At 50.8% G+C, this 26618-nt stretch overlaps 1 protein-coding gene across 2 annotated transcripts in view; it reads left to right on the plus strand.

Moving 5' to 3' along the window:
* The window catches only part of Dad (Daughters against dpp), a 53514-nt gene that overhangs the window by 16862 nt on the left and 10034 nt on the right, over positions 1-26618 (plus strand). For both annotated transcript variants that reach the window (XM_022084928.2, XM_022084927.2), the window contains one exon: positions 10250-10303. In XM_022084928.2, the coding sequence (XP_021940620.1) occupies positions 10250-10303 (54 nt within the window). The remainder of the gene's footprint in view (positions 1-10249; positions 10304-26618) is intronic.

Genomic DNA, 26618 nt, shown 5'->3' on the forward strand with positions numbered 1-26618 from the left:
GTTCGATGGATCCACCAAGTGCTCGAGGTCTCGGCTGACCGTGACGATTAGACATCGCGCGAGAAGGCCGCGCTGCCGGAGGGACTCTTTCAGGGGGGGGGGGGGCCCTTCCAGCTGACGGTAAGCAGTCGGTGGAACTGAAGGACAGGGCGTAGTCGAGCGGAGAGACACCACAGGAGTTTGCAGCAGCCGTGTCGGGTCTTTGCCGGATTGCCCTAGACTTCATAAGGAGTGACGGCGCCCGTGCGTTTGTCGACGGAGTGGATGACCGGGGACTGAAAGCTCTGGCGACTTCGTACTCCCACGTCAGTTGCCGCAACTCGTGTTTTGTGCCTTTTTTTATGTAATTCAGCTGCGAATGTCGGTTCGATTTTGGACGTAAAAGCAAAGCGACAGGACACGGGATTTTAATGTCAGTTCCGACGGAAACGGGTTGTCGTGTCATCAAGGCGCGGGAAACCAAAGAGGGGCTGGAATTGGAAGGTGTGCATCAGCTTCTGGTCTGTGCTGATGTTAAGTTACTGGGTGAGAACGTAAATGTGAAGGAAAACTCGTGTCTCGTCACCGGACTAGAGGACAAAGTCATTAGGTATGACGACGTTAAGAAATCAAAATTGCATGACAGAGGAAATTAAGAGCAGACTGAATTCAGGGAATGTTTGTTACTCATCTTTTACCTGTTGTTTGCGTGGGTGTGAAACCTGGTCTCACTTTAAGGGAGGAACACGGATTCGGGGTGCTTTGGAGAGAGTTTGGGCCAGAGACTGATGACTTGATGAGTGCCTGGAGAAAAAGTTTAATGGGGAGCTCTGTCAAATACACAGTTTCCCAGGTACCGCATTGAGAACAAACTTGAAGTTGTCGCTTTCAGTTTAAGGGTGTTGTCATTTCGTAGCGGGAGGGTGACTGAGTGCGTGCGCGCGCACTCAGTCAGCTTTGGAGCTGATGTGACACCGCTCGCTTCAGCCTAATGTCCTTCGCCATTATCTGAGATTGTTAAAAGGTCTAGAGTGTGACCTGACCCGGCTGCGTGTCTTCCTTAGCATCTGGCTCTCTCGTCGCCGCCGCCGCCGCCGCCGCCGCCGCCTTTCTGCATTTGACCTATTTTCTTCGCACTGTCGTACGTCCATGTTTTCCCGAAGCTGACACTTGAGGCCCACTGCGCCCCTCCGACACGATTTTTCGTCCGTCCTGCGCAACCGTGGAATGCGTTCCTAGGAGACGTGGCGCCTCCTCCCCCCCCCCCCCCCCCCCCCCCCCCGGTGCCGCAATGTTTGTAGTCTTGTCGCCCGCCGGTCGGCTTCATCACCCCCTCCGTGTTCATGGCCTGACGCCGCGTTTCGGAGCGACTGTCGGAACCACAGATTAGGTGTGCCCGACGACAGCTGAACTCTGCATACACCTTCGTCTGTTACAGTGAGGTTTGTTTTAATCGACTTCTGAACCGGAAGTATATATCAGGTTTCAGTGGCCGTGGAAGTTCGTACGTGTGATGGAGCCGACCGCTCGGAATGTTGACGGTTTCCGATTAGTTCTGAGTTGCTGAGATACGCGGAACTAACACCATATAGCGTTGTTTCTTGATGGTCTCTTAGGGAACTCGAGAAGCTGCCCGTTGCCTGGCTTCCTCAGTAGAGTTAGAGGGCGTGGACTACGCTGGCACATCCTTTGAACCTCTCGTCTGCGTAAACGCATTTCCCATTTTTTCCGTGCGTGCTACACGCCGGACCAGCTTATTATCGGAGGATTGCTGACTCTGACATACGAAGCCGGTCGGTCATGCAGCTTCCCCCATCTGTTATTTGTCAGGCACGCTCGCTCTTTTACGTCGGAGCCCTAATTGCACCCCCCCTCCCCCCATTCGAAAGAGAAAGTTAAATTATCTCTGGCACGTTTTTATCTCTGCTTTGTTGGGTAGGAAACAGGATTTTGATCGACCTGTCCCCGAATTCTTTCTGTTCTCAGATTCTTGTGGAACGAGGTTTTGATTTGTCGCTGAAATTTACAAAAACTCCGAACTCGACGTTTGTTCGGAGTATTCTGAGCTACCCCTGCATTTCCTTTTAGGCCACCCGCGTGCGTGGAAGAACCTAGGCCTGCGAAGGTGAAGGCTGTGCTGGTTTTTTGGAACAAAAGCGGACCGGCCGCCGTGGGCCATGCGCCTGCGCATTTGCGAAGGCTCAGTGCTTCCAGCGACCTCGCCCAAATGGGCTCTCGAGGGTAAACTGCGCGTAGCTTCAGCTCCACGCACATGCCCTGGTGCGTAGACGCATTTATGTTTGTTGATGCACGTGTAACGTCCTATGTAATTTGTGTACGAAAGACGCACATAATATGCATGAGGCGTGTGCAGCCGTCCGTCCGTCTGTCTCTGTCGGTTTATAAATAACGCAGGCGCCACTTCGGACGGTAGTTTAGACTAGAAGGCTGGCTGGCTGGCTCGTCGTCCTTGCATGGACAGGAAGGCAGGCAGGTCGACCGACAGACCGACCGCGGCAAGGAACTTCGTCAGCAAAGACACTCTGCCGCACCTGCGCGTAGAGAGACGTTGAGGCTTGAGAGTTACAGCCGAAGTGCCTCAGTTGCTCGCCATTCAGCCTTAAATTCATGTGCAAATTGTACAGATAAGAAATTAATAAACATGATTTTTAATTATTTTGCGTCTACTCTGTACGGAATGTGCTGTGAAACGTCTTCATGTCTCACAGTTCCGGGGTCAAGTGGTCTCGGGCGTCCGGGATATCTTCGCCCAGTTCCTGCGCATGCGTCTGTATTATTCACGGTCCGTGGTGGTTATACTTCCGTTCCATGGGTCCCACACAATTTTGTTGACTTTCGAGGATGAGGTGCACCTCGGCACTCTGAGCGTTTCGGACGGGCTGCTGGCTGTGCCCCAGAAGTGATCGTGGATGCGTGCTGACAGATCTCCCTTAACAACCTGGCGCGCGTGCCTGTGGAAAATGAAGTCAACGCAACATTGCGGGTGTGGGGGCCACAGGAGTCGCATAACCGCAAAAGTGCGACAAAGCCATCTCAGCAGGCGGACGTCCTATAGATGTCGCAGTGCTGGATGCTGCGAGTGGAAGTGACGGGCTCATCTTGTATCCCCCCGCGTTGACGACGAACAACCGACTAACCGCTTGTGTTTCTGCCCGTGATGGTTTCGTGGTTGTAGAATCGGCATCGGCGTTGCAGTTCGTGGCGCCCGCTGACGCACGCACAGCCTCCTCTTCGCGTTCGTTGAACCGCAGTTGGATGCTGGGTAATCTCTTTAAGTGTTGCCTGCTGCCGGGCATATTATCACTTTCGAATGAGTGAAAATCGCTCCTTATTGATTGAGCATTTGTTGAATTCATAAAACTTTCACATTCACTGAACGTGCACGCATGTCGTCGAAAGATAGGATCAGTAATGAATCGGGAAGGACAAGGCGTAGGAGAACTCGGAACACAGCAAGGGTCGGGCAGTCGGAAGGCGTCAGTCTTCTTTTTTTTTCGCACTGGAGTTCGGACAGGGACGCCTTGCCAGCAGGACGCAACCCGCTTCGCCGCGACAGTGGTCTTCTTGAGGGGGGAATCCTCCCGCTAACATGCTCGAGCGAGAAGCTGCTCCATACCTAACCCGAACATGTCCCGGACAGACACGGATGTTAGGTGCAGGCACCACGGAATAAGGCGAGCGAGGTGACTGGTGCTCGACTTGCCGTCTGCTAGGTCATTTGAAAAGCGTTCGATTCGTTTGCCTGGAGGTAAATTTTACTTAATGCTGATGGGGTGAAATGTAGGAAGAAGTTTCACGCGGCGTAAACCTAAGGACGGAGGTTGGCTCAGCTGTCAGTTCCTGCATTAGTGCACGCCTTCAGGGCTGTCGCAAGGTGACCTCGGAGTTCTGTCGACATTTTCGAACGGTCATGAATCGAACTCTTATCCGTGATCGCACGGAGACGTCCGTCGGCTGCTGCATCTGCTGGGTGTAGCAGAAGGGAGAGTTCCAGACTGACATTGGAGACGGATAAGGTATTAATTATACCGAGCGCTCGTGCGCGCGTGTGTGATGTCGGCCGGCCCGAAGGCGCCTGCCAGTCGGCCGACATTGCTCCGCGTCGTGCCAGGCGAATGTACCCGATCACCTGGCTGGCTGGCTGGTTGGCCACCCGCTACTGATGAGGCCCTCGTACGAACATTTTGTGGCTAACCTCCCTCTCTTCGCGGTTGATTTTCGCAGCAGACGACGAAGTTGTCAGCGCCTGAGCTTGTATGCTGTCGGGTTTTCGTGATTTTCCTCCGAACGCGTGAACCATCGTCATGTGGGCAGAATTGCGCTTCGATTACCCGTCACTCGTGGTCTGATGTCGGTTGTCGCTGTGCTATGCGACTTCCACACTTGAACAGCGCCGTTAAACAACCCAAGGATCAGCCAAGAATACCGGAGAATCCAATTTCACGACGAAACGTTCACACAGCGGATTAATTTATCCGCAAAATACGTGTTTATCTGACACGCGTGTAACATGTTACGTCATCAGTCGTGTTGCATTCGTTTCGGAAGAGCCTGTTCACGTTCTTTGGTTTGCGTCTCTCACCCGCGGCGATGATCGTGAAGGAAATCAGAATTTCGTTGCTGTGCAGGATTTGCCTGACATTCTCGTCCCGCCAAAGGTTTCTGAACTCTTTGTGGGAGCCGCGCCTCTCGTTTCTTCCTTGAAGACGGTGCACATGTTAACAGTTAATCGTGTGCCATTGGACGGCGGCCAGAACGCCTTTTTACAGAAAAGTCGACGTCTTGAAAGTGGATTTTCGTCGTACGGGGGCTTTTTAAAACGTGCCCCTGCGTTGCTGATGGATTGGACTCCTGGAGTTCATAACGAGTAAGTCCGAACGCGTCGTCCAGCGAGAGTCAGAAATTTGATTCATTTGTCTGGAGGCCGGGCTCAGACCTTGGTCAGAACTTTCAAATTACTGCATCTTCCATCTTTGTTCTTATTTGTTTCTGCGGCGACATGTTTCGAGTGAAATTCTTAACCCTCGTCAGGATTCGTGGCGTTTGTGCACTGGGCCGATGATTCGCCCTCTCCCTGGTCATAACAGGGCTTTTTATGTTTACAAACTGAAAAAACCTTTTCGAGCGTTGCCGTCGGAGACGAGGAGTGCACGCATAAATTTTGCTCAGAGGTCTGTTGGAAAACGTCGGAGGATAACATTAAGCCGGATCGTACAGGCGGATCGAGAAGTGGGTGGAACTGGCTCAGGATCGTGCCTGCTGCATCCCCGGGCTCCGGTGCGCTGGATCGGAAGACCGTTCGCACGTAAAGAAATGCTTGCATTGTGCCGCCGACACTGAAGTCTGTGCTGATCGCCATACAAGGGCACGCTTTGGAATGCTGAAACTTTGGCGGAATGAAATGGACCTGATCGTACCTCAGGCGTTGTCATCGGTTTGGCGAGTAAAAGACTGAGGCTGAAGGCGGTTTGTTGGGGGGGGGGGACCCCAAGAACCCCAAGAACCCCAAGAACTGTTTTTCGTATTTTGAATATGGACTTGATGGCGTTTGGTTTTTTGTAGCTGCTGTGACGGCGACCTTGACTGTAAACCTACGAGAAGGCCATTCAGTATGCAGCAAACAAACAAACAAACAAACAAACATGTCGAGAGAGGAGGCCGCGCCTTCATCCCGAGAGAGAGACAGAGACTTCTGTGTATTTTTCTCGCCCAGGAATGACGAAGCTTGATTCGGATTCGTTGGCCCCGTGGTCACACACGCCGTTCGGATGAAGAACGGGTGAGGGACGTTTCGGCAGTTGGGCCGTTTCGGTGTTCCGGTATCCAGAGGGCGCTGAGTTCGATCCTCACCTTCTCCATTTATTTTGCTGCCTTGCCATTGTTTATATAATTCATCGTAATTTCATAGCGTAAAATGTATTTACAGGCAGCAGATATAAACGTCTGCGCGTATTTGGGTGTAATGTGATTCGTGTCGTGAACTTTTGCAATCGCAGGTTAAAAGTAGCGATATCTGATGATCGGAAAATAGACCGAAACATGTCTTAAGAAGTTAAGGGAATGAAATGAATATTGAGGTGTGTATCCACTTGCTGAAATTTACTGCGAAGTGACGATAATGCACGAGAAATGAGGCATGGACTTAAAACGCCTCGGCTTCAGCACAGAATCGGCCAAATTCTTACACACGAATTAAGATTAGCGCCTGGAAAATGGATTGCTGTGAAAGGAAATAGTTTCTTCGTTTCGGAGAAGATCATGGACCACGAAGATGGCGTGAACTGGTGCCGGTGCGAGAGGAGGCGGATGTGTTTCCAGCTGTGCCGTGAGGGTTGTCGTCGCCCGTTGGTCTCGTTCCAGTGACCGTCCCTTGCTCTAAGCTGACGCAGGGGTTGGACGCAACCCGTAGTTAGTTGTGTACTGCGTTCCGACGCCGTGTGCCTGAAATGTACGTGAGTCTGCGCCCTTGTTCGGTGGCCGCGTTGTTTCAAGGTCCTCGGTAGTATCGACCGTCTTCAGTCTTCCTCCAAACACTTTATCAACATTTGGTCCTTTAAGCCCCCCCCCCCCCCAAACGGAAGAGCCCGTGGCAGTGGATCAGGCATTGCAATTTGAGCCATGTCATGTCTCCTCGCTTCAGTGGCGTAGCAAAGGTGTCGGTAATTTATCTGTTGGCGTAGTTTGTGGAAAAATTCGTAATGATACAGTACATTTATACAAGTACAGTTCAAGTAATTACAGAGATTTAACATAAAATAAGCAGGGGGTTCCTGTACAGTCAAACAAATCCACCCATTACATATAAAGAGAAGGGAACCTTAATAATAAATATTACGAGTAATTTGTAAACATTATAAATTCAATATCTTTTAATGCAAGTTTAAATTGTGTTATTTATTTGTGAGATAGGGGCAGACTGTTGGAAGAGAGAAGATTTCTGTATCTCTTAAATAAACGTCTGCCGGAATTTTGATGTGTGACACGAGCCATTAATCTGACAGGTTTCGTAAACAAATAATAATTTCTCCAGTGCGATTTGTCCACTTTAGGTGGTCATCTGCTTGGCTAACTTTGCGTGGCCGGCACTCCTATCCAAGTAGCTGCTGTTTCACGAGCGGCTTCGAACCGAAATGAACCTGCCCCGTCTTAAATATTTCCTGAAGTTACGACTGAATTAGTTTCATTAAAATCAACAACTCGGTGACTAAGGACTGTTCTGGCGTCGCCGCCTTCATCCTCCGGATTATCTGCACGTTTCAGGATCAGTATTCTCGAATATTTCCAGCTTTATCGTTTACGTAATTTGATAACGAAATGTTTTTATTTGAATGATCTGAGGTCAGAAGTTGCTTGCTTGATGGCATCCCCGAAAACTGAGTTACTTCGTCGGGACACTCAGCTTGCCGCTCGGGTCCTCTGGAATGTCGATGGAAAACGCGGGGTCAGAGCGGTCGCTGTCCAAACACTTCGCCTGCCTGATGCAACGACGCATTTCAAGCTTGGTGGCGTTCACGTGATCGGAACATGGGATTGTCGTCATCGTTTCTGGGATGTGGGCAGGGCAGCCGCCATTCGTGTGCTCATCTCGACGTACCGAGGTTCGATTCGGTTGCATGTCTGGGGTTTTACTGTGGCCTCGGACCAGGTGGGTCTCCTGCAGCCCTCCGGCGTAAGGGAGCTTGCGGCGATGAGACAAGAGGCCTGCCTCTGGATCTATCAGCTGACTGCTGTATATTTCAACACTTCGTACGAGTCTTGGTTGGACTTAAGTGAAATTTCGTTTTTTTTTTTAAAAAAAAAAGAGCTCACGAACGAACAAAATGTCAAAGATGCCGGTTTAGTCCTTGCATGTTCCGAAGAGAACGAGATGCATAATCATCCCTTTCCTCTTCATTTCTCCAATCAGCTGGGGAACTGTCCTTCAGAAGGATTCGAATACGCGCACTGTTTGTTCATGATTCTTCGCCTGGAGGTTACGCTGTAATAAGACAAGTGTGAAAAATGTTGAGCTCCGCGCCGAAGGTTAAGACTTCGTAATTTTAGCCTCTAAAAGAAGAGACAATTATTTCCCAGTATTTCAGTTTTGTTACGATTTCCTTGTACATGTACTGAGCCTTTCTGAAAAGACGTTTCGGTTGTGGTTCCATGCGATCACGTGACTGCTTGGCGAACGTCGCCTTTCGGCTCAGCAGTCGTGGGCGATTGACAGTCACGTAGGACGAAATTCCTTGTTGAATTTCTTCGATTCTGTGCGAACTGTTTTTGATCAACTGCTCCTTTCAGAAAGTCAGGGAAAAAGAAAAACAGTCGCACAGATTCAGATCTGGACGGAACCGTCGCCAAAAAGCGCGTTCAGTACATCCCAGTGTTTCGCCGCGTGTCGTAGGTCCCGGTGAAGAAATGTTTATCCGAAACTGATGGCGACCAGCGGCCGCAGTGTCGTTAAGAAAACCTTCGGTGAGAGTGCGGAACTCGGTGACGTTTGCTATGCAGTTAGGTTCTTATTATATGCAATTAAAATTGGAGCGTCTTTTTTAGAAACACCCTGTAGTTTCCGACCGTCTGCTGCTGAATGTTCGGTTGGTGGTTATCTCCGTTCTTAGGTTTTGAATAAGAATTTGGTCTGCTGATATAAGGCGTGTGAAGCTCTTCGCCCCGATGATGGGGACAGCAGGAACCTCTTCCTCCTGTGGCGGTTCACAAACACACGAGAATGCCAGCCGCCGTTTCAGAAGCTGCGTCGTATCACCGGCGATTAGGGGTCTGCAGTAGCTTCTTACAGCTCTGACGTCACTCGTGCCCATCCAATGGGCGTCCATTGAGAGTGCACACAAATGCGAAGGAAAGCTCGAAAAGGAGGAATCTGCAAAACTTGGCTCAGTGAAAAGCGGATTTAGGGTTTGTGCCCCTTTGGACTCGGAACAAAATAAAAACTGGTTTCACCAATCTCGTGAGACAACGCACAACAAATAGCGAAACACTCGGATTCGCTTTCTGCAGGAAGACGATGATCGATCACCTTCGGTTTACAGGAATTAGAATTGGTCTGCTTAAGACATGGGATCGAAACTTTTTGGTAAAAGAGCGAGCATCTCCCAGTTGCGGCCGCGCGCTGTTTCGCGTGAACAGCCACTTCCCATCTCGACAGCGACTCTCAGTAAAAAGGTGATAACAGACAGCGAGGTCAGAAGTCGGCGAAGGCGGGGACCGATTAAATATAGCATTCATGGAGATGGGTTCCAGTAGCTCGTGCCCCCCCCCCCCCCCCCCCCCCCCCCCAAAGGAAAGGCCAAAGAAGTTTCTACCCATCATCTGTGTTGAATCTCTTGTAAAATTCAGTCGGCTGTCGTGTAGTGACACGATTAATCTATTACTTTAGTATTTATTACATGAATAAGAAACTTTCCAAGAGGCTCTCTGGATCAGTGTTTGTAAGTGATGCTCATTCTCGAATCGTTCCTACTTGTGATCTCAGCTTCAGTTGTTATTCTCTATTCGTCTCTTGACTTCTGATCCATATCAGAAGAGCGAGCCGCTCTCGCCATTGGCTTGCACAATTCCGAGCATTCTCGTAGCGTTTTAATGTTCAAGGTTCTTGAGATTATGCCACTGAATCTGTGCAATTGCGATGCTGTGTGTTGTGTCATTGTTTTTAAATAATGTCTGTTCCTCGCTCGGCTCCTTGTTGCCATGTCGCCCACGGAGTCTGCCCCAGCCTCGCGGCCATTGATTTTGATTTATTCTTCGATTGGCATGTTTGTGTTACATTCGGATTTTCCCCGTAAACCCCGTGCAATCTGCAACAAACACACGTTTCAGCTTTTTCACCACGACGTTCCGTGAAAACACGAGGGCGCCCGGGTTTCAGCGGCCATATTTTGACTTGTACGTATCTTGGTGTTACGAGCTTTGAGAGATGCGAACAGGGAGTGGCTTTATAAATTGAATTCTTTGTTACGTTGCTGAATGTCAAAGAAGCAACGGTTTAAACGCCCTTTTCTGAAACCATTTTAGTTTAGCCCGAAGAGCCATCTTCAGGACGAGTAAGGACTTCGTGTTTGGTGCTTTCTGTCTGCTAATGCGATTTAACCCGCGAAGTGTGGTGTCCCGTGTCAGCTTGAGGCTTACTCGATTCTGTCTTGAAGTTGTCCTTTGCGCCATAAATTGTGGGCAGGAACTAGTGCGGGGTTCGCGTGGTGAATGTTTTGGCTGGCTAGGTTTTACTCAGTGTCGATTCCTTCTGTTTCAGATCGAGCGCCTAGCGAAGGCCAGTGCCCCGGGTCCCTGACCACCAACGGAGAAGGTAAGCGTCGCCCCGGGTCTCGAGACCCTTCCTTCGTTTTACGGACTTCATGGCTCTGTTAAGTTGGCCAACCGTTCCGTTTATGTTTTCTGAATTCTTCTGCGATTCCGTACTCGAGAGTCAGAAGAAAGCGCTCGAGAGGGTAAACGGACCTCAGATGGAACAAGTAGAGGAGGCCTGACCGCCCCCATAACTTTTCGTGTTCATCGAATATTGAAGGAGAGGAAAAGATTGGCGAGGTATGAAGCACGCGTGGGAGACCACTCGGGAGACGGGAGGGTGCGTCTCCGGTCGCCTTTTGTTAATGTTTGCCGCTCCCTGCTGTACGTCGAGGTGGAGGAGGGTTTGTCGTAGGGCCTGAGTAAGACTTGGGATGATTTGTTCGTGCATGTCAACTCAGGCCAAATTTAGGGCTCCGACTCTGAGCTTCTCAATAAATTCTGCTTTCCCGAGTTGGGTGATGGACAGTGGAGCCCTACGCGGTTACAGGTGTGAGGGGGTGAGGTGATCTGGACCTGCTGCCTTCCGCGTCGGTCTGTCGCGTTCCTGATGAACGAACCTCAGAGCGCAGCTGTGAACGTCGTTTCCATTTTGCTCGCAGTGCTAGAGGGGGCGAGAGAGAGAGAGAGAGAATTCTGTCTGACGCTGAACTAGGACATCGGAGCACTCGGGCAGCAGAACAAACCCTTTTTTGTGATAATGCAAACCGGCAGTCGATAAGCAACGCTTTTGTTTCGTGAGGAGGGTTTTTGGTTGTGCGAGGGGGAGAAGGACGACGGCGTAGAAAGAATTTGTTGATACGCGTCCGCGTCTGGGGTCAGAACTGTGGCCCGCGGAGTGATATCCGCAGATTGAGGACCAGCGCTACAAATATTGTAGATACAGGAAGGAACTCGTCTTCATAATCGCCACCTGCTCGTTTCCACTTGTCGGGCTTGCACGTGGTAGTGCAACACGGCTATAACCGGTGGGCCGGTGCACGCCTGCAGGCAGAAGGAACGCTGGCCTCTGAGATTCCAGGTGCTCACGCGCCTTCTTCTGGGATGTTGCGCCGTGTGGTCTGGTAGGCATTAACGGACTCGTGGCACTGACGATGGGGACACGAAGTTCCTCCGAAACGTCGGTCAGTATCTGCTAGACTGCGCGCCGCAGCGTCCCAGAGGGCAGGAACTTATGTGACGAACAGATCGGCAGTTCGTTCAGAACGAACGAGCCGTTCACGATTTGCCACTCAGTCCGACGATGTTCAACCAACCAAAAAGACAAGCGTGTGCCTAGTCCCGCGCAGGCGCAAGACGTCGTCCCTTGCTAGGTAACACCATTCCTGTGTACGCCTCAGCACTAAGACGGGGGTGTAATGGGAACTTTGGCGTGGCGGAAAGCCTCGAGGTTATCCCGTCGGGCAACTTGTCCTCAGACGACTCGTTGCGCCGACTTGGCCGTCTTTCAGGGCTGGCCTGCTGAGCGGAAGTCCGCCTCGATTGCCCTCGGTCGGCACCAGCTAACTTTGAGTCGAAGCTCTCGGTCAGTGGCTCTGATGTGGTCGGCGAAGAGCCGAATCACCAAATCATCGATAATTTGCCTGTTACTAACGTACTAAGATGCCTTAGTGATGCACTGACCCTGTCAATGCCCGCGGTTAGTAATGAGTTGTGACTGAATAACCATGTCAGCTTGCTAACTGATTTGGGAAAGAAGATGTCATTAGCAAAAATAATTACGCATTTCTCAAACAAGAAACTCGGTTGGCTTTTAAACTACCAACAGACAGTTCGCTTCACGAGGACGACGTCCAGGTGCTCCGTGTTTTCGGAAGCGTCTCAGTCTGCGTGGTTCCTCCGCCGAGAGCCAACGAGCTGGCGTCGCCCTGATGAAGGAGGCTGGAAGCACCGCAGAATCGTTGGTCAGCTCCTGCGACGCGTGTACTGTCCGCGAGCCACGAGAGTAGACCTGACATCTTTGAGGGAGTTGGGGGTAGAATTCTGTTACTAGCGGACCGAAAACCCCGCACGTCGTGGACTGACTGATATCACAATCTTCTTAGGTAAGGAATACATCACCAGCGCATGCGCAGAACCCACTTTTCCCCCTGCCACAAGGCCACGTCTACTCTCGTGGCTGGCGGACAATAGAGTATTTACTCAGTCGCTCGCCCGTGCAATGAGACTCGCGAGCGTTCAAGCAGCGAGTTTGGGCGAGCCAGTGGACAGGGCGACTGGGCGGGCCGACGTGTTGTAAGCTGGCGCCAGTCAGCTGCCGCGGCGAGACTGCTATATCTATTGATTTATTCGGAATTTTTTATGCGGAGAATGCTTAAGTCAGCCATCCGTTTCGTCACCACGCACCCACAGGCTCGAATCGACCAAACCTAATTCATTTGTCACGAGCGGACTCGCCGTGCGTCGTTTCTGTCAGGGTTTGTGATGATCGCTTCTGTAATTCCGTTCGGAATGAACCCGGAACTTCGCCATCTGTACAAAACGCTGCCCGAAGAAACTGTTACGAAAAGACCAGAAACTGGTGTAGTGGCACAGGGCCACTTCGCCCCACTGCACTTGCCATCCCTCGTTAGGCGAACGCGATGTTACTAGTTTGCCTCTAATTATTGTATATCGCCCTTTGAATTGCTGTTGGGGGGGGGGGTCGAGATTATTACTGTAACAGAACGAGAAGCAGTTCCCCCCCCCCCCCCGTGGTCGACATACGCGATAAATAGCGACTGGCGATGTAGTCCCAGCCTCTTTTCAGCCGTCCTAAATACTGGAGTGCTTTCTTTCTCTCTTGACAGATTGGATTAAACTGACCCTTCGAAATTGGAAGGTGCAGCCTTGCGTCCCTGATGCCTGGTTTCTATATCCCCATGTTTTTCCTCAGTACCGAGTAAGAAAGCAGCAAGGCGATACTTTGAATCAGTCGACTCCTGTCTGTCTGCAGACCGTTTCAATAACTGCCTGACTGTCGGGTCATACCGGATCTACGCTAGAATATTTTCAACCGACGTTTATGGTGGCTGGTAAGTTGCTTGGACTTTCCAGCCCACACGTAATGGCGTAAGTGCGCCAGACCGACCCAGAGACTCTCAACTTTCTCTCGAGACCGTGGCCGGGCCACATCCACTCATGTCGGCTCGTGGACCGCAAGGACATTTTACTGAATTTTCTGTACGAAGATCAGCAAACGGGGGGCGGTCCGTCCGTCCGTTTTACGTTCTGGGTCTTCACTGGCATGTGCGACAGCTGACGCCCGCCGCCGGCCGAATGCTGTCGACGCTCAGACGTCGCGTGTTTTCTGATGCCGTAGCCGGTGACAGCTGAGTTTGATCAGCCCCCCACAAAGAGGCCATTCGTTGTCGGGAACGAAAATTGTTGCCGAGGACGTTTCGGCCAGTTCTGATTGCTCGCCGTGCACTTCAGCCACCGAAACGTTCAGATTGTAGAACAAGGTTCCGGGCGATGAAGGCACGGCTGTCGGTAGGAGTGTCGAGATCTGAGCTGGCGTCGCAGGACGGACAGAAACGTTTTCTGGTGTCTCGTTGCTTCGAAAGGTCGATGTTTGTGTGTGACGGAGTTAGTCAGGCGGCTGCCTGGCGCCACCTGCTGTCTGCACGTGGCCTCGCCAACGTGTTAAGCGGATTTCCCGGCGCGAAGGGAAATTTCGTTGCGTGTGTGTTTTTTTCTCGGGCGGTGGGGGGGGGGGGGGCACAAAATAAATGAACATCCTGCACTTGTCTGGTCTTCTTTTCTTTTCTTTTGCAAACTTTCAGTACTTCGTTTTACAAGGCAAATGAAAGTAACCTCCTTGTGCAGTCGAAGTGCGTCCTTTAACTCTTGAAGAACAGGTAGGTCCTCGTCTGTGGCAGAATCTGTTGCCTGTTGACACGTGGCCCTCGGTTAGACATTGCAGGCTTTGCGGTGTAATTCAGGATTACGACGGGGTCCTCCTCCGCCCTCTCCCGTGGACCGTGGACCCTTGGGACTAAACGAGGTGCGGCGCGAAGATTGGTCAGAATCGCGCTGCCACCTGTCAAATGAAGTCGACTCCAATTTGGAGTTTGCAGCTTCGTCTCTCTGATTCAGGTCTGCGATGGTATTTCCGAGCAGTGAGGAGAAAATAAAGTCGTCCTTCGTGCTCGGTTAAGCACCGCGGAACGAAGGCGTATGTGGGAGTGGCGGCATAGTTCCACACATTCGCCTCCGCCACTTTAACCTACGATACTCATTGAGTGTGAGGCCGGGGGAGGGCGGACGGAGGTCGCATGTAAGAGAGAATCGAACCCCTGTCGCCTTAGCCCGGTTGAGGCTCAGGGCTGTAGGACAACTGCCAGTCGCGCGTGCATTTTGTCGGGGCAGTTGTGCAGCCGCCATCTTCCTCAAGAGTTCTTGCCTCTGGACACTTTGTTGGGGGCAGTGGCGCGTGCAGGGACCCTGTCGTTGATTAATCGACTCCGCTACTGACTGTCTTGTTTCTTCCGAAACGTAATCGAAATCCAACTTATTTCCGGCGTTCGTTCGTTGTTGAGAAGTGTGAGCCAACGTACGAAGGCGACGCTTGGAGCTGCGGCTTCCAGAAGCACCGTGAAAAGATGGCTGATGTGAACGGTGCCTTACCTGGGGATGAACTGACCTCCGCGTGTTCCTGGGGGCTCAAGAGGTACCTTTGTCGGTTATTCGAACCGTAAATGTGATTTCGTCTTCTGTTCATTGCATTGAGGACAGCCGGTGTTTGTTCGCAAGGCGCTCTTAAGAGGTCAGCGCGTGCTTAGACGTCGTAGAGAATCCGTTTGCGTACGGGAACATTTAGAGAGCGCTTTTCCACGTCGTGTGGCTTAAATCAACAGTTTGCGTGAATTGCACACGTCGTAAATGATCCCGTTGACTGGTGGTGCCTCCCACTGCCATGGCCTTGTCGCTGATAAGATGCGTCAGGCGCCACTGAGGTACGTGTGGCTCCACGGCACTCGCATTCCCACGCTATATATAGCTGCACTGTTGCAACGCTCGTCACTTAACGACGCACTGGCCTCTCTTCCATCTCGTAAGTCTGTTGCTTCACTCAGGTGTCGCCAGTCCCGGAAGTCGTATTTATTTATTTATTTTAGTGCGTTCCTTGCGAATGCAGTCGTGTCGTGACCAACGTAACGAGGTCCTTCCTCTTTTGGGCGCGTACAGACGCCATTTTTCTTTCAAGCGGAGTCTCGGGTTCTTGAGGTTTGTCCTCGGTCCTTCACGTATCGAAGTATTAAGGCTGTGGAAGATGTCACATGGATCGAGTATGCCCGGGGAGGGGGGGGGGTCATTCTTCCATCTGGAATTCGTGCACGCATGCGCGCCTTATGTCATGTAATCTCTTGTGCCGGTCTTGCTGTCGCTGATTCAACCTCCGTGCCCGAAATTCGCAAATGACAGTCGCCTGGAGCGAAAACTTTTGCAGACAAAGTCTTGACGGCTGCGATTTTATAACGACACTGTCGTGTTATCTCAGATAATTGCAAAATGTTGAGTCATCGGACAAACATTCACTGTTATGTAAAAAGGTCTTCCTTTTCTTGTAATATCTGGTGATACACGTGGTGAATGTTCCGTTTCTGGATTTTCAATGTTAATGGCGCCCGCGCTTGGAGACGTCTGTGTCGTACTACAGCAGGTTTTAATCTTTCTTTCGTCCGTCGTCGTGTGTCTCATTTCTGAACGGGTCTGTATTCCATTACAGTGCATTCGCAGAGGTCGTTCACTCAAACCAGAAACTGGCTCTTAGTCCGCTAATGCACTGCATGTGTTGCATTACTTTGTGTGCCAGTGCGTGTGTGTTCAAAAGGGCGGGGGGGGGGGGGGGACGAGTCTTGGGCGCGCGTTGGTTGGCGCCTCAGCTGGAAAGGCGAATTGTAACTAATATTGAATGTAGTTCTTGGACGAACGCGTTCGAGGCTGAAGATTAACGGGACTGAGCCGTCCCACGGTCGGACGCAGGGTTTTTCGAGACGTAAAGGACGAACTTGTGAGTTCCAGGTTCCCCATGACGAGGGGGAGAACTTGATTTCCTGGTGGAATGAAAAAGCGGGATTTTGCCGTACATTTGTAATGCCTTCTGCGTTTAGCAAAGGAACATTAAAATCGTCCTCTGTGTACGTTCTGAGTGGGAACAGTAAAGATGGTATGTTTTAGACAGAGCGATCAGGTCTGAGGGATTTGTTTCCGGAGCCAGACACAGTCTCAGGCGTAACATGAGCGAAAATACGAATAACCTTTCCTTTGCGAAAAGTATAATGACCCGAGAAAGCTAGAAGTGTTTTATAACCGTGTGGTTCGTGTCGTTTGAACCAGCTCCGTGCAGACCTCTGACGCGAAATCATTATTTCTCTGTTCTGCCAGGACTCGCAGCCTCTCGCTGTATCTCGCTGTGCTAGTGACATATCTGCGGCTGTGACGTCACTCACACCGCAATCTTGGCGCCGCGCTGCGCTGGTAATCTCTATTTTTATCTCTGGCGGCCGGCGTGCTTCGTTTTTTATATTCTGCTGTCTTCTTATTTAATACACAGGGCCTCTTCCTTTCTTTGACCTCGGCCGTGCACAGGAGCGGTTGGACGTGGAAGCTTCCGCTGGTTTCGTACTTTCCATCGTCACAGTGACTTGGGTGACGAATTCCGCACGCACAGGAAAATGTTGTAGTGAAATCGGAAGGGACGGAATCGAATCACTTCGAGGACCGAGGCTTTCATGGAAGGGCGATGTCGAAATTAGGGCTCATGCCCCCCCCCCCCCCCCCGGGTTTTGTCAACACGGATAAGCGGACTACATTTGTGCGGATGGATTCACGTTTCCGCTGCGTTCGAGTGTTCGTTCTCGCGCGGTTACGCGGTTGTCCGAATGATTGACAGTTCAGCGCCGCTGCAGGTCAGCCTGGCTTCCGTTTCACCGTTCCGTAGTCCCAAGAATTACCGTGGAAACTCCTAGGAACTCTTCGTTGCAAGGGGAAAATGGAGACCTTCCGAATTCTGCCTCCAATTTGTCAGTGCGTGAAACAATTGCTGTGCGGGAGGCGTGTCGTGGAGCAGTGGGCGATTGGACCATTCCCAGTAGTTTTATTTTGAGCCCCCCCCCCCCCCCCCAAGGCATCTGAAGTGCTTTTCAAGTGAACAATAAGTGTAGGTCTCTTTTACATTGAGTCAGTCAAAATTGTGTCTGCTTTGTGCTGGATATTTGTCAAAGAGGACGTGGGTTAGTGCCTTATTTATTAACTTACTTCTCCTCCCCAACTTCACCCATGACAGAGTGAAATGTAAGAGAACGGAAGGCATTTTATTTCCCAACTCCGTCGTTTTTCAGCCGTTTCGGAGGCTCTTCCGCCCTATCTTGTGTTCCCGACTCGACGTTTCGACTGACCTGTTGTCTCCACTACACATGCCACGCTTCTAGGAGATTGTTTGTCGGAAGTGAAGTGAGATCCTACCACCATGACTTATTTTTTTTAGCGGCGTAACCAAACTCCGATGCATCAGACATTTTGGCAGATGACCTCTGGCTCCATTGAGCCCATGGCCCTGCGGTTAATGTTCCCCATTCCTGACCAGTTCGTACGAAACAAGTGACTGTGTTGGATTTGAGGTTCTCGTGGCGGTCGAGATGACGATGTTGTTATGAGCTGTGACGCCGTGTGGACGCGTAAGTATATGCCAGTGTTTCGGAGAAAATAAATTCCGAAACGTCGGTGTGTCCACCCACGCGTCTGCACGACCTCAGAATCCAGGTTATTTCCCGGACGCTGGAACTCAGACTCATTTGATGCGGATTTCTGCCGTCATCCGGGGGTTGACACTGGAATGTCGCGAGAAGTTTTCGAACCGCCTCTCGTTTTGGAGCTGCAAGAGACACGAGCTTGAAAGTGGAGAATCGTCACAAAGGCCAGCGTCCGGCATTTGTGTGTTCAGAAATGTTATCGACGTCTCAGTGAAACTGAGCTTCAGGATTTGTGGCTTTCACAACTACAAGCGAACTGACACCGCGTCCTTTGCTTCAGGAATATTTTCGCCAAACTGGCCAATGGCTCTTGCATCTTTGCTGTCAGTCAACGTAACTTGTCCTGTCTGTTGAACCAAGTGGCACACATTGACGAAGTTGGCAGTCGATTCGCTGATACGTTTAAAGCAGGCGCGGAGGATAGAAAGCCGTCCCCTCTCAGAACAGTCTGTGGGACTTCCCATCGCAGGAGACGAGCGGTTCTACAGCGCCATCGAAGATCCAGGAATTGTGCTGTTTTCCTGCAGTGATTTTGAGTTTGCGATGAAAAGCCAACGACGACGTTGCAGCGACGAATGTTTCTCTACTCTCTTGCGACGGGCCGGCAGACGTTTGTCGGACTGGTCGTCTGCACTGTGAACCCGCGTCCAGTTCGGGGCATTCGCCCCCCGTTGGCGGCGCCTTAAATTTAATGTCGAATACGTCACAGGTTTGTTTAAAGACGGACAGCAGTAACGGAACTTTAGAGGCCCGTGCGTAATTACGTGCGGCAGTGGTGGGGATTCCCCACGGGGGATTACATGTTCGATTGGCCAACATGGGTTTACTGTTTCAGGTGATGAAATTCGTCTCAGTGTAATGTGAACCCCAGTGGTTTCTTCCGCGAGGCTTCTGAACCTAGTTTCTTCTGTTGGCTGGTCTCTCGCCATGCGTGAACTGCTGATGGCAAGTTCTCCTCCGAAACGTCGTTTTAGGAACCCCGAAGACTCTGCGGCAATGCGCATCAGCCAGGAGACCAACACGTGTGCTGGCTGACCTTCAAAACATCTCCCGTGACTTTGACGCCAGTGAAACATTTGCGATTTTGGACCCAGCCTTCGGTTTACTTTTCCTGGCAGGCCCAGGCCCAGGCCACAGGTTCTGTGACGTGTTGTTATGAATGTTCATTTTTGATGGTGATCTCATAGCTTATAATTAATTTATTCCACGTCTGTAAAATATTTGATTATTGCTGATTGACGGGTCGTAGAACGGAACTTTGGTTATGAGGCGTGTGGATTGGATTCATCTGGCTCGAGATGAGGACCTGCGTTGGACTTTCTGAATGCTGTAATGAGGGATTTCGTGACCAGTTCGGCGACTACTAGCTTTTCAGAGAGGAACTGTTTCCCCTGGAGTTGATTTATTCGAACACAATCCTGAGTCGCTCCAGTGGGGACGTTGTAGCGCCGTCCAGAAGCGAGTTTTTGTGCCTGAGTTCGTATCCGATCACGAGAGGCGTCTCCCCAGGTTGAACGAATGCCAACTTTCTGATGAGTCAGTTTTGCAACATTGCAGGAAAAGTGGTCTGAGATTGGCCACGATTGAAACCTCTCTCTCACATAGCTCCAAAGGCTGTTCTTGTAGGAGTTCAGGAAGTACACGGCTAGTACTCCCCGAAGTGACCCTCAGATCTCGACGCTCCACACCCTGGTTCCTGCCGGTCCAAGGCCGCCCGGATCGTCTGCCTGCCTGCCTGCTCGCTTGCTCGTTAGACTCGAATCGACCGATGTCGGAATGCAACGCCACCGAAGGCTGAGGAACAGAACGAGGTTCAGGGGCTAACGCGATTACAGATGATCTTCGGGCTGCTGTCTTCTCGCAGTGTTTCAGAAGCAAACACAGTTTCAAGCACTCGAAAACATTGTGACCTCTTCTTATTGCATGCCTCCCCAAATGACAGGCGCCTTAAATCTTTGCAATCAGGTCTGCGACACCCGACAACCCTCCCCTCACCCCTTTGACGGTCAAGGGTACGTACATTTCGGGACCAGTGCAAGGAAGTTCCTCGACTGTGCGAAGAAAGTGATTCCGTCTTGTGCCAGAGGCATTTGACGTTTGGAGAGCGCACGAATTACACAAAGCGAAATGCGAATGTTTATTTGGCTGGGGAGTAAGCAAGACAAGCTACAGCTGATTAGAACACGACCGTCATGGGCCACGAACAAGCTGACCAAGAAATGTCCAACCGGGAATATCTCAGCACGTGCGCTTTCAAATTTCACGTGGCTGTGCCTCGAAGTCCGATGTGTATTTACAGTTTTACGTGACCACGGTCGTACAACGAACGCACCCCCCCCCCCAAATTTATGAAAGGCGATGTTGAATCACCCTAAGTATTTTCTGTGTGTGCTGTAAGAAGCCTGTCGCTGAGAGCAGGAAAATAATACAGCATTTGGAATCCATCCAACTTACCAGCCGTTTGTTAACAGCAAATAAATATTACTTATGCCCCACGCTCTCACACGTTCTGTTTTACGTTGATTCTTTGAAGTCCTTAGAATTAATGGACGACTTTAAACGAAGGCTACACACACAATCTCAGCAGCAGGCACTTCAGTGGCTTCTTGAAGTCTCCAGACGTGAGGGACATGCGAAGTGGAACCACGCTTCGTGACGTATTTTACACAAGCCTCGTCTTAAAACATGTCGATTCAGTATTGGATTTCTTAGTTTACAGGTTATTTCATCGCTACCGTTCATAAATTCGAAGATATGTTGTACAGACAGCCCTTTAAAATCTGTACGTGTTGCATATTTCTTGTACTGAGACCCTTCTCGTTGCGACCTTCAGTTTAGAGGCAGTCACACGGATATTTTTCGTAGCGATTGCTAGGGGTTAATTATCATCTACGCGAATTCCGATTAACGACCGTCGTTGATCATTAACATGACTTGAAAACCAGTGTTACTGTGTTCGATCTGGAGTCGAAGCCTTTGGCGTTTTAAGAACAAGGCGAAAGATAGAAGACATTGTGTATCGGGAGACTTACAGCGCGCAACCGTCAGCGTCAGCTGAATTCTCGCTGGCTTAACAAAAGATAAGACGTGTATCTGCACATTCCTCGTTTATTTACGTAGTTCATTTTGCAGACATGGCAGCGCCCCTGTGCCCAAGCTGAGGCACGCATCGCCTTGGTCTTCCTCGTCAGAGTTTAACCTCCCGGCATCCAAGAGGGAAAACGTCACAGCTGATTGGCACTGCCAGCGCAGACGGGTTCGATTCTGACCAAGAAATGTCTCAGGACGTGTTTTTTTAAGCGGATCCTTCCAGAGCGATGTGTGACTGCACCTTTACTTCCCGGACTCTCAAAATTATGAAGGGAAATACCGAGTCCCTCACGGTCTGTGCGGATAAAAATGTGGACGTTTCCGGACCATTGTGCGCGGAAGTTGTTTTACTTTTTATGTTCGTAAAATACGTCCTCAGATTTGTGAGAGTCACACCGAAGCGTAATATGTAGATATATTAAGCGTATTTTGAGATGTTTGCGATCTAGATTTGGATAATTTTAAATGATGACGATTTTATGGGGCATCTGTAAACAGGTGTGCTTCGCTGATGAACGCCCCCAACCCCTCGCAAATCCGTCTGCAAATGTATTTTCTTTTAATATAGAACCAACGTCAGGAGATCACATTTCTTGTTAGAGTTGAAACTAGTATCTGTTTGTCTACAAAGCCATTCCCATGCACGTTGGCGTCTGTACTCAAAACCGACGTGGAATTTGATGTTTTTAACCCAGAAGTTAATAACTTACAGAAATCATATGTCAACAGGTTAACGGGATGTTACATGGCAGGATCTCTGAAATGATTTATGCTAAAGATCTTCAGAGATGACGAGAAAGGGTCTGGAAGTAAACGGGAAGACGAATCTGACCTCTGAACGTGGGGATGAGCAGATGTTAAGAATGCGCTGATCCTTTGTTCCTTGTCTGAGGACGGGTGGTTGCTGCGTCGTGGAGATCGCCCTCCGCGTAGGATCTGATCTCTGCTGCAGCAAAAGTGCACAACACGTGTCTCTGGACGCGCATTTAATTATGTACCGAATCTGTGGACGGATTTCGCGACACGCTTTGCCATTCCGGGCCCCCTGACCGGGGGCGCTGCGACCTGTACTTCGCACAGTCGCCATGTTGAGCGTCAGTTTCAGTACTAGTGCCCAGTAAGAAACGGGGCAATGCATGAAATGCTGTGTGGCGATGAATCCCAGACGCTTAAGTTGTTACTTTTATCCTACGAGAACGTAGGATGTACGATTATTCCGGAGGTCGCTTATTAATATTCTTGAGCTCGGAGTATTTTCGACGTTTCGGGACTAAAATTCTGTGTGCATTGTCCGTGTCTTAGTGCGTGCTACGTGCCCGTAATACTGTAACATGTGCGGGGAACAGACTCGACGCTGTTCGTCGTCCATTTAAAAACCCGGTTCACACGAACAGCTGTTGCGTGTGTTCGGCCTTCTTGAAGTGACTGACGTGAACACCGTAAATTTGCGCCGCTGCGCTGGTTTCTCGAGCAATCTGAACCGACCGACACCTGTTGCCGCCCAGTGGCGCCGCGATCGCTTTGAACCCCGAGCATCGACGAAGCGCCAGAGAGACGTAGGAGGGGGCGTTCCTCGTTTGACATCGGGGGTTTCTTATTTTCAGGTTGCGTCCCTTAAACTTCCAGGACATTTAAGGTCCAGCGCGATTTGCCCTTGTGCTGAGCAGCGCTCCGGCCGCTTTGTCTCATTGGGCGAGCGGACCAGCCACGTGTTTAGGCAAACAATTCGATGTGCTGATTCACTCTGGTCCCAGAGACACAGATCTCATTTTCCTCTCTTGGTGCAACGCAGACTCTGAGATTGATTGAAAGCTGGCGTGCCCTTCGACAGCCTGCGTCTGACGTCAGATCCACATTTAGCACCGACAGTTCTCGACCAGACTGCGTACCTGTTCACTGAACCTCGTGATTCTGCCCGCTCTTTCGAATATCAGCGTTTCAGAAATCGCGCTTGTGCGGCTCGAGGTCTTGGCCGCGATGGAATTCATGTTGTCGAGACATCAAACGCAGAGGGCAGTCTCCGGGGGTGGAGCGGGGCGCTGTTGAAGGAATAATTAAATTAAGAGTCGCGATACGCGTCCTTGGTCATCGCGGCTGATTCCAGTATTTGAAGCCTTACTCGTAAAACAGGAAGATAACCTAGAATAGGCCTGTCTGGGGTTCGAATCCCAGTAAAGCGTTCGGACCGGCTCAAAGGTCACCCAGCCAGAGGGTCATTATGAACGCACCGCGACCTACCGGAGGATTAACGAGCCTGTGCCTACGTGAGCGCCGTCTTGTGTGGATCGCCGTGAAGCCAGTGCTTCGAGGACGTGCGGATGCTGGAGACGTAGGCAGTGGGGGGGGGGGGGGGATAGTGAGAGCGGGAGAGTCGTGTCATTGAAGGAAGAGTGGAGTCCAGAAAGCGATGGCGCCTAAAATTAGGAATGACTTCAGCGAGCAAGAAGGCAGGCCTCTAAACCCCGCCTACGAGATTCATCACGTGACCAGTGTCGCCGCATATTAATTAGCTGGAAGAAGAAGGAGAATAAGAAGAGCGGCACATTTCCCCGTCTCTCCTCTCCCTTCCTCTTTGCTACAGTCTGTGCAGAATTCGATGCTTTCCTTCTTTGCCGGAGTCCGATAAAGATTGAATTAGTGCAGTGACTCGCACTGTCTTGCCGGCGCCGACTGAGACCGTCCATGATAATGCCAGAGTTTAGTTCTGGCCTCCGACGTGCAGAGAGCGTTTTCGCATCGCTTGCAGGCTTTTATCAAAAGTATCCTCGTGCTTAATTGAGCTCCATGCTTACTTTCCTGTCGAGCGTCTTCGGAAGAATATCGTCCCGTAAGGAGATTCGCTCTGCGTTCTTGGACGTACAAGTAGTCGAGGCCAATCCGTGCGTTCAGCGTCCGTTTGAGGGAAGGGGGAGGTGGTACTGTCCACGCTGCAAACATTATATCCCAGTGCTTTGTGGGCAATGTGTTTGGTTAGGTAGTGCGCACGCGCGTTTGTCTTCCTTGTCTCAGCATTTCCTGGTTCCGCGTTGTCGATGCACCCGTCTGGCGGCAAATCCTCGCAGCGCCTGCGCATTTCAGACGGCTCGTCAACCCGCGATCGTGGCAATTATCAGTCGAGATTTAAGGTTGTCACGGCGTCGATGACTGTCTCGTGTGGTCTGATAGATTCTGGCCGACGTTTCGGAGCAGCCTACTGCCGCTCATCAGCCTTACGATGGAGGTGGCAAGCTCCTCTGCACAGTCCAACCGTGATCGGGGAGTCCGACTGTTTCTTCGGAACCTTCTAGACGAACATGTCTGTAATGAGGATGCGTTAAAATGAGTAGCTGCACTAGAGCCATCCCAGTCTGGTGCGTCATACAACAGCGGACACTTTACCTGAAGACACGCAGCTCGACCCAAATTTATCAGGGCATCATACGCCCTAGAGCAATAAGACAATTCGCTTAAATTTGGCTTCTGAGCTGTACAACCCCCGAAGACCGTGGTACATGCTAGTTGCCGAAACAGCGCCGTCATGGCTGGGGTTGACCTCGCTGCTGATCGGCGAAATGGCGTCGAGCAGCGGGCGAACGCGCCGCGACGGCAATTTGGAAAGCGGTCGGATTTTGCGGGTGGTGCGTGGGGAGGAAATGGTGCCGGGTGACGTCACGAGGTCAAGGGCGGTCGTGCGCGTCGGAGTGCAGGTGGGGGGGGGGGGGGGGGGGTCAGAAGTGTTGCGGAACTGGGACGGGCCGTTCTGCGCTCTGATTGTCGACGCGAATGCGGAGAAAGTCCGCGGTTCTTTGTGGTCGTTGCCGGACCCTTTCCTCCTGAGGATGTGGAGGTGCTCGCTTCTGCCAACCAGGAACAGAACTTTCATGAAATCATCAACGCAGCAAAAAGGCATTCCTGAGATGCCTGATGCCTGAAGGTGGAAACGGTGCGTCCATGGCGCAGGGCTCTGGCTGCGAGAACGACTTCAGACGGAATGAAAACGTCGTCGAACGAGGTGAATATCGCCATTTTCTTTTTAAATCAGGCCTTCGGTGCGTATCACAGAGCGGTTTTTGCGTTTCTTTTAGAGATTTTATTGTTCAGTGTTGACCTCCTCTTCCAGCTCTCATTTTGTCTGCGAAAATGGAGTAGTTTCTTTCTGACATGCGTTGAAAGAATGACCAGAAAGTTTTCCGACACTCAATGATTGTCTTGTAATGAAATGCATTTTCAAATAAGTGACGAAGTTCATTCGAAGATGATGGGGTCTGTAAGTGACAGTGAAACATTTATTTCGACAGAGCAATTTTTGAGCAATTAAGTAGAAACTGCGCGAAGAACTGACGTTTCAGCAGATACAAACGTTCCCCCGTTTTGGCTGCTGGGCTCGTCTCAAGGAAGGCTTCCCGGACGTTTTTCAAGTGCAGCTCTGAAGAAGCTACTTCCACTTCCGTCTCAAGGTCTGTGCGGAGCAACGTTATGAAGGCAGCGGAACGAAACACCGAAACAGGGCGAATGCGGAACGCGACGTCAAGACACGGCTTTCCGAAACCAAACCTCACTTTTCCTCCTTAACGAGATGACCGAGCCTTCGCGTCACCCGAGCGCAACTTAAACTGTTTCCCAAAATGTGGGCTGGGTTTGATTTGGCTTTCTCTCAATGAAAAATAAATAATTGAGGGGAAAGAAAGACAGGTTTCTCTTCCGGGGTTCCGGCGAAAATACGTGGTACTTGTTGCAAAAGGAGCGCGCAGCGGTAATCCTACGAGGGCCGCTGACAAAGTCAGAAAAGGTCGATGATGCCGGAGGAACTTTCGACTGGCAGGGAGACGTCGGAGCACAATTGAACCGAACAGCGGAGCGAAGACGGCTCGCAACTCGCCTGCGACGCTGTGCTGGTGACACGGAGCCGCGCGGCCGGAGAAAGGAACTTGTTCCGTGACCTTGAAACATGCAGTTGGACGTTTGAAGTGCCATCTGTCTTTACCGCAATGTATTTAACGATACCATGTCGCCATGAGTTGTGTGTTTCGAAAAAGAAGTACCCCGATGATTATGCAAAATAGAAATTTCAGGTGTGTCCCGGAATTTTCTCCAGGAGCTTGGAGGAACGAAACCCAGAATTCGAGGCACCCATTTCAAGTGCTCCGGTGCAGCTGTCCGTGTGTTTGTGATCCTTTTTTCGTGTGCCCCGTGGACTTACCTCACTTTCCAATGCCACGTCACGTGACAAGGGTCACTGACCCCCCCCCCCGCTCTCAAATTTGTTCATATTGTATAAACATTGCTTGGTTCAAGGGGTTGGTCGAAGTTGCTGTGTGATGAGACTTGGGTTAATTTTGCAGGCGCGTCTTTGGCCGAAAAAAATTGACCCCCCCCCCCCCCATTCCAAAGTTTTCGCTACGTGATCTTCCTGAGTGGAAGAAGGTCTTAGATCTGTTTCGCAGGCTCCGTTGACCTGGTTATTTTTTCATATACTCCGGAGTCCTCGTCACTGACATCGTTTCATGCGGT

The sequence above is a fragment of the Zootermopsis nevadensis genome, unplaced genomic scaffold, assembly GCF_977971745.1.
Source record: "Zootermopsis nevadensis isolate Lab colony 2312 unplaced genomic scaffold, Znev_1.0 Znev_ptg000001l, whole genome shotgun sequence".
In the NCBI taxonomy this organism is placed as follows: domain Eukaryota; kingdom Metazoa; phylum Arthropoda; class Insecta; order Blattodea; family Termopsidae; genus Zootermopsis; species Zootermopsis nevadensis.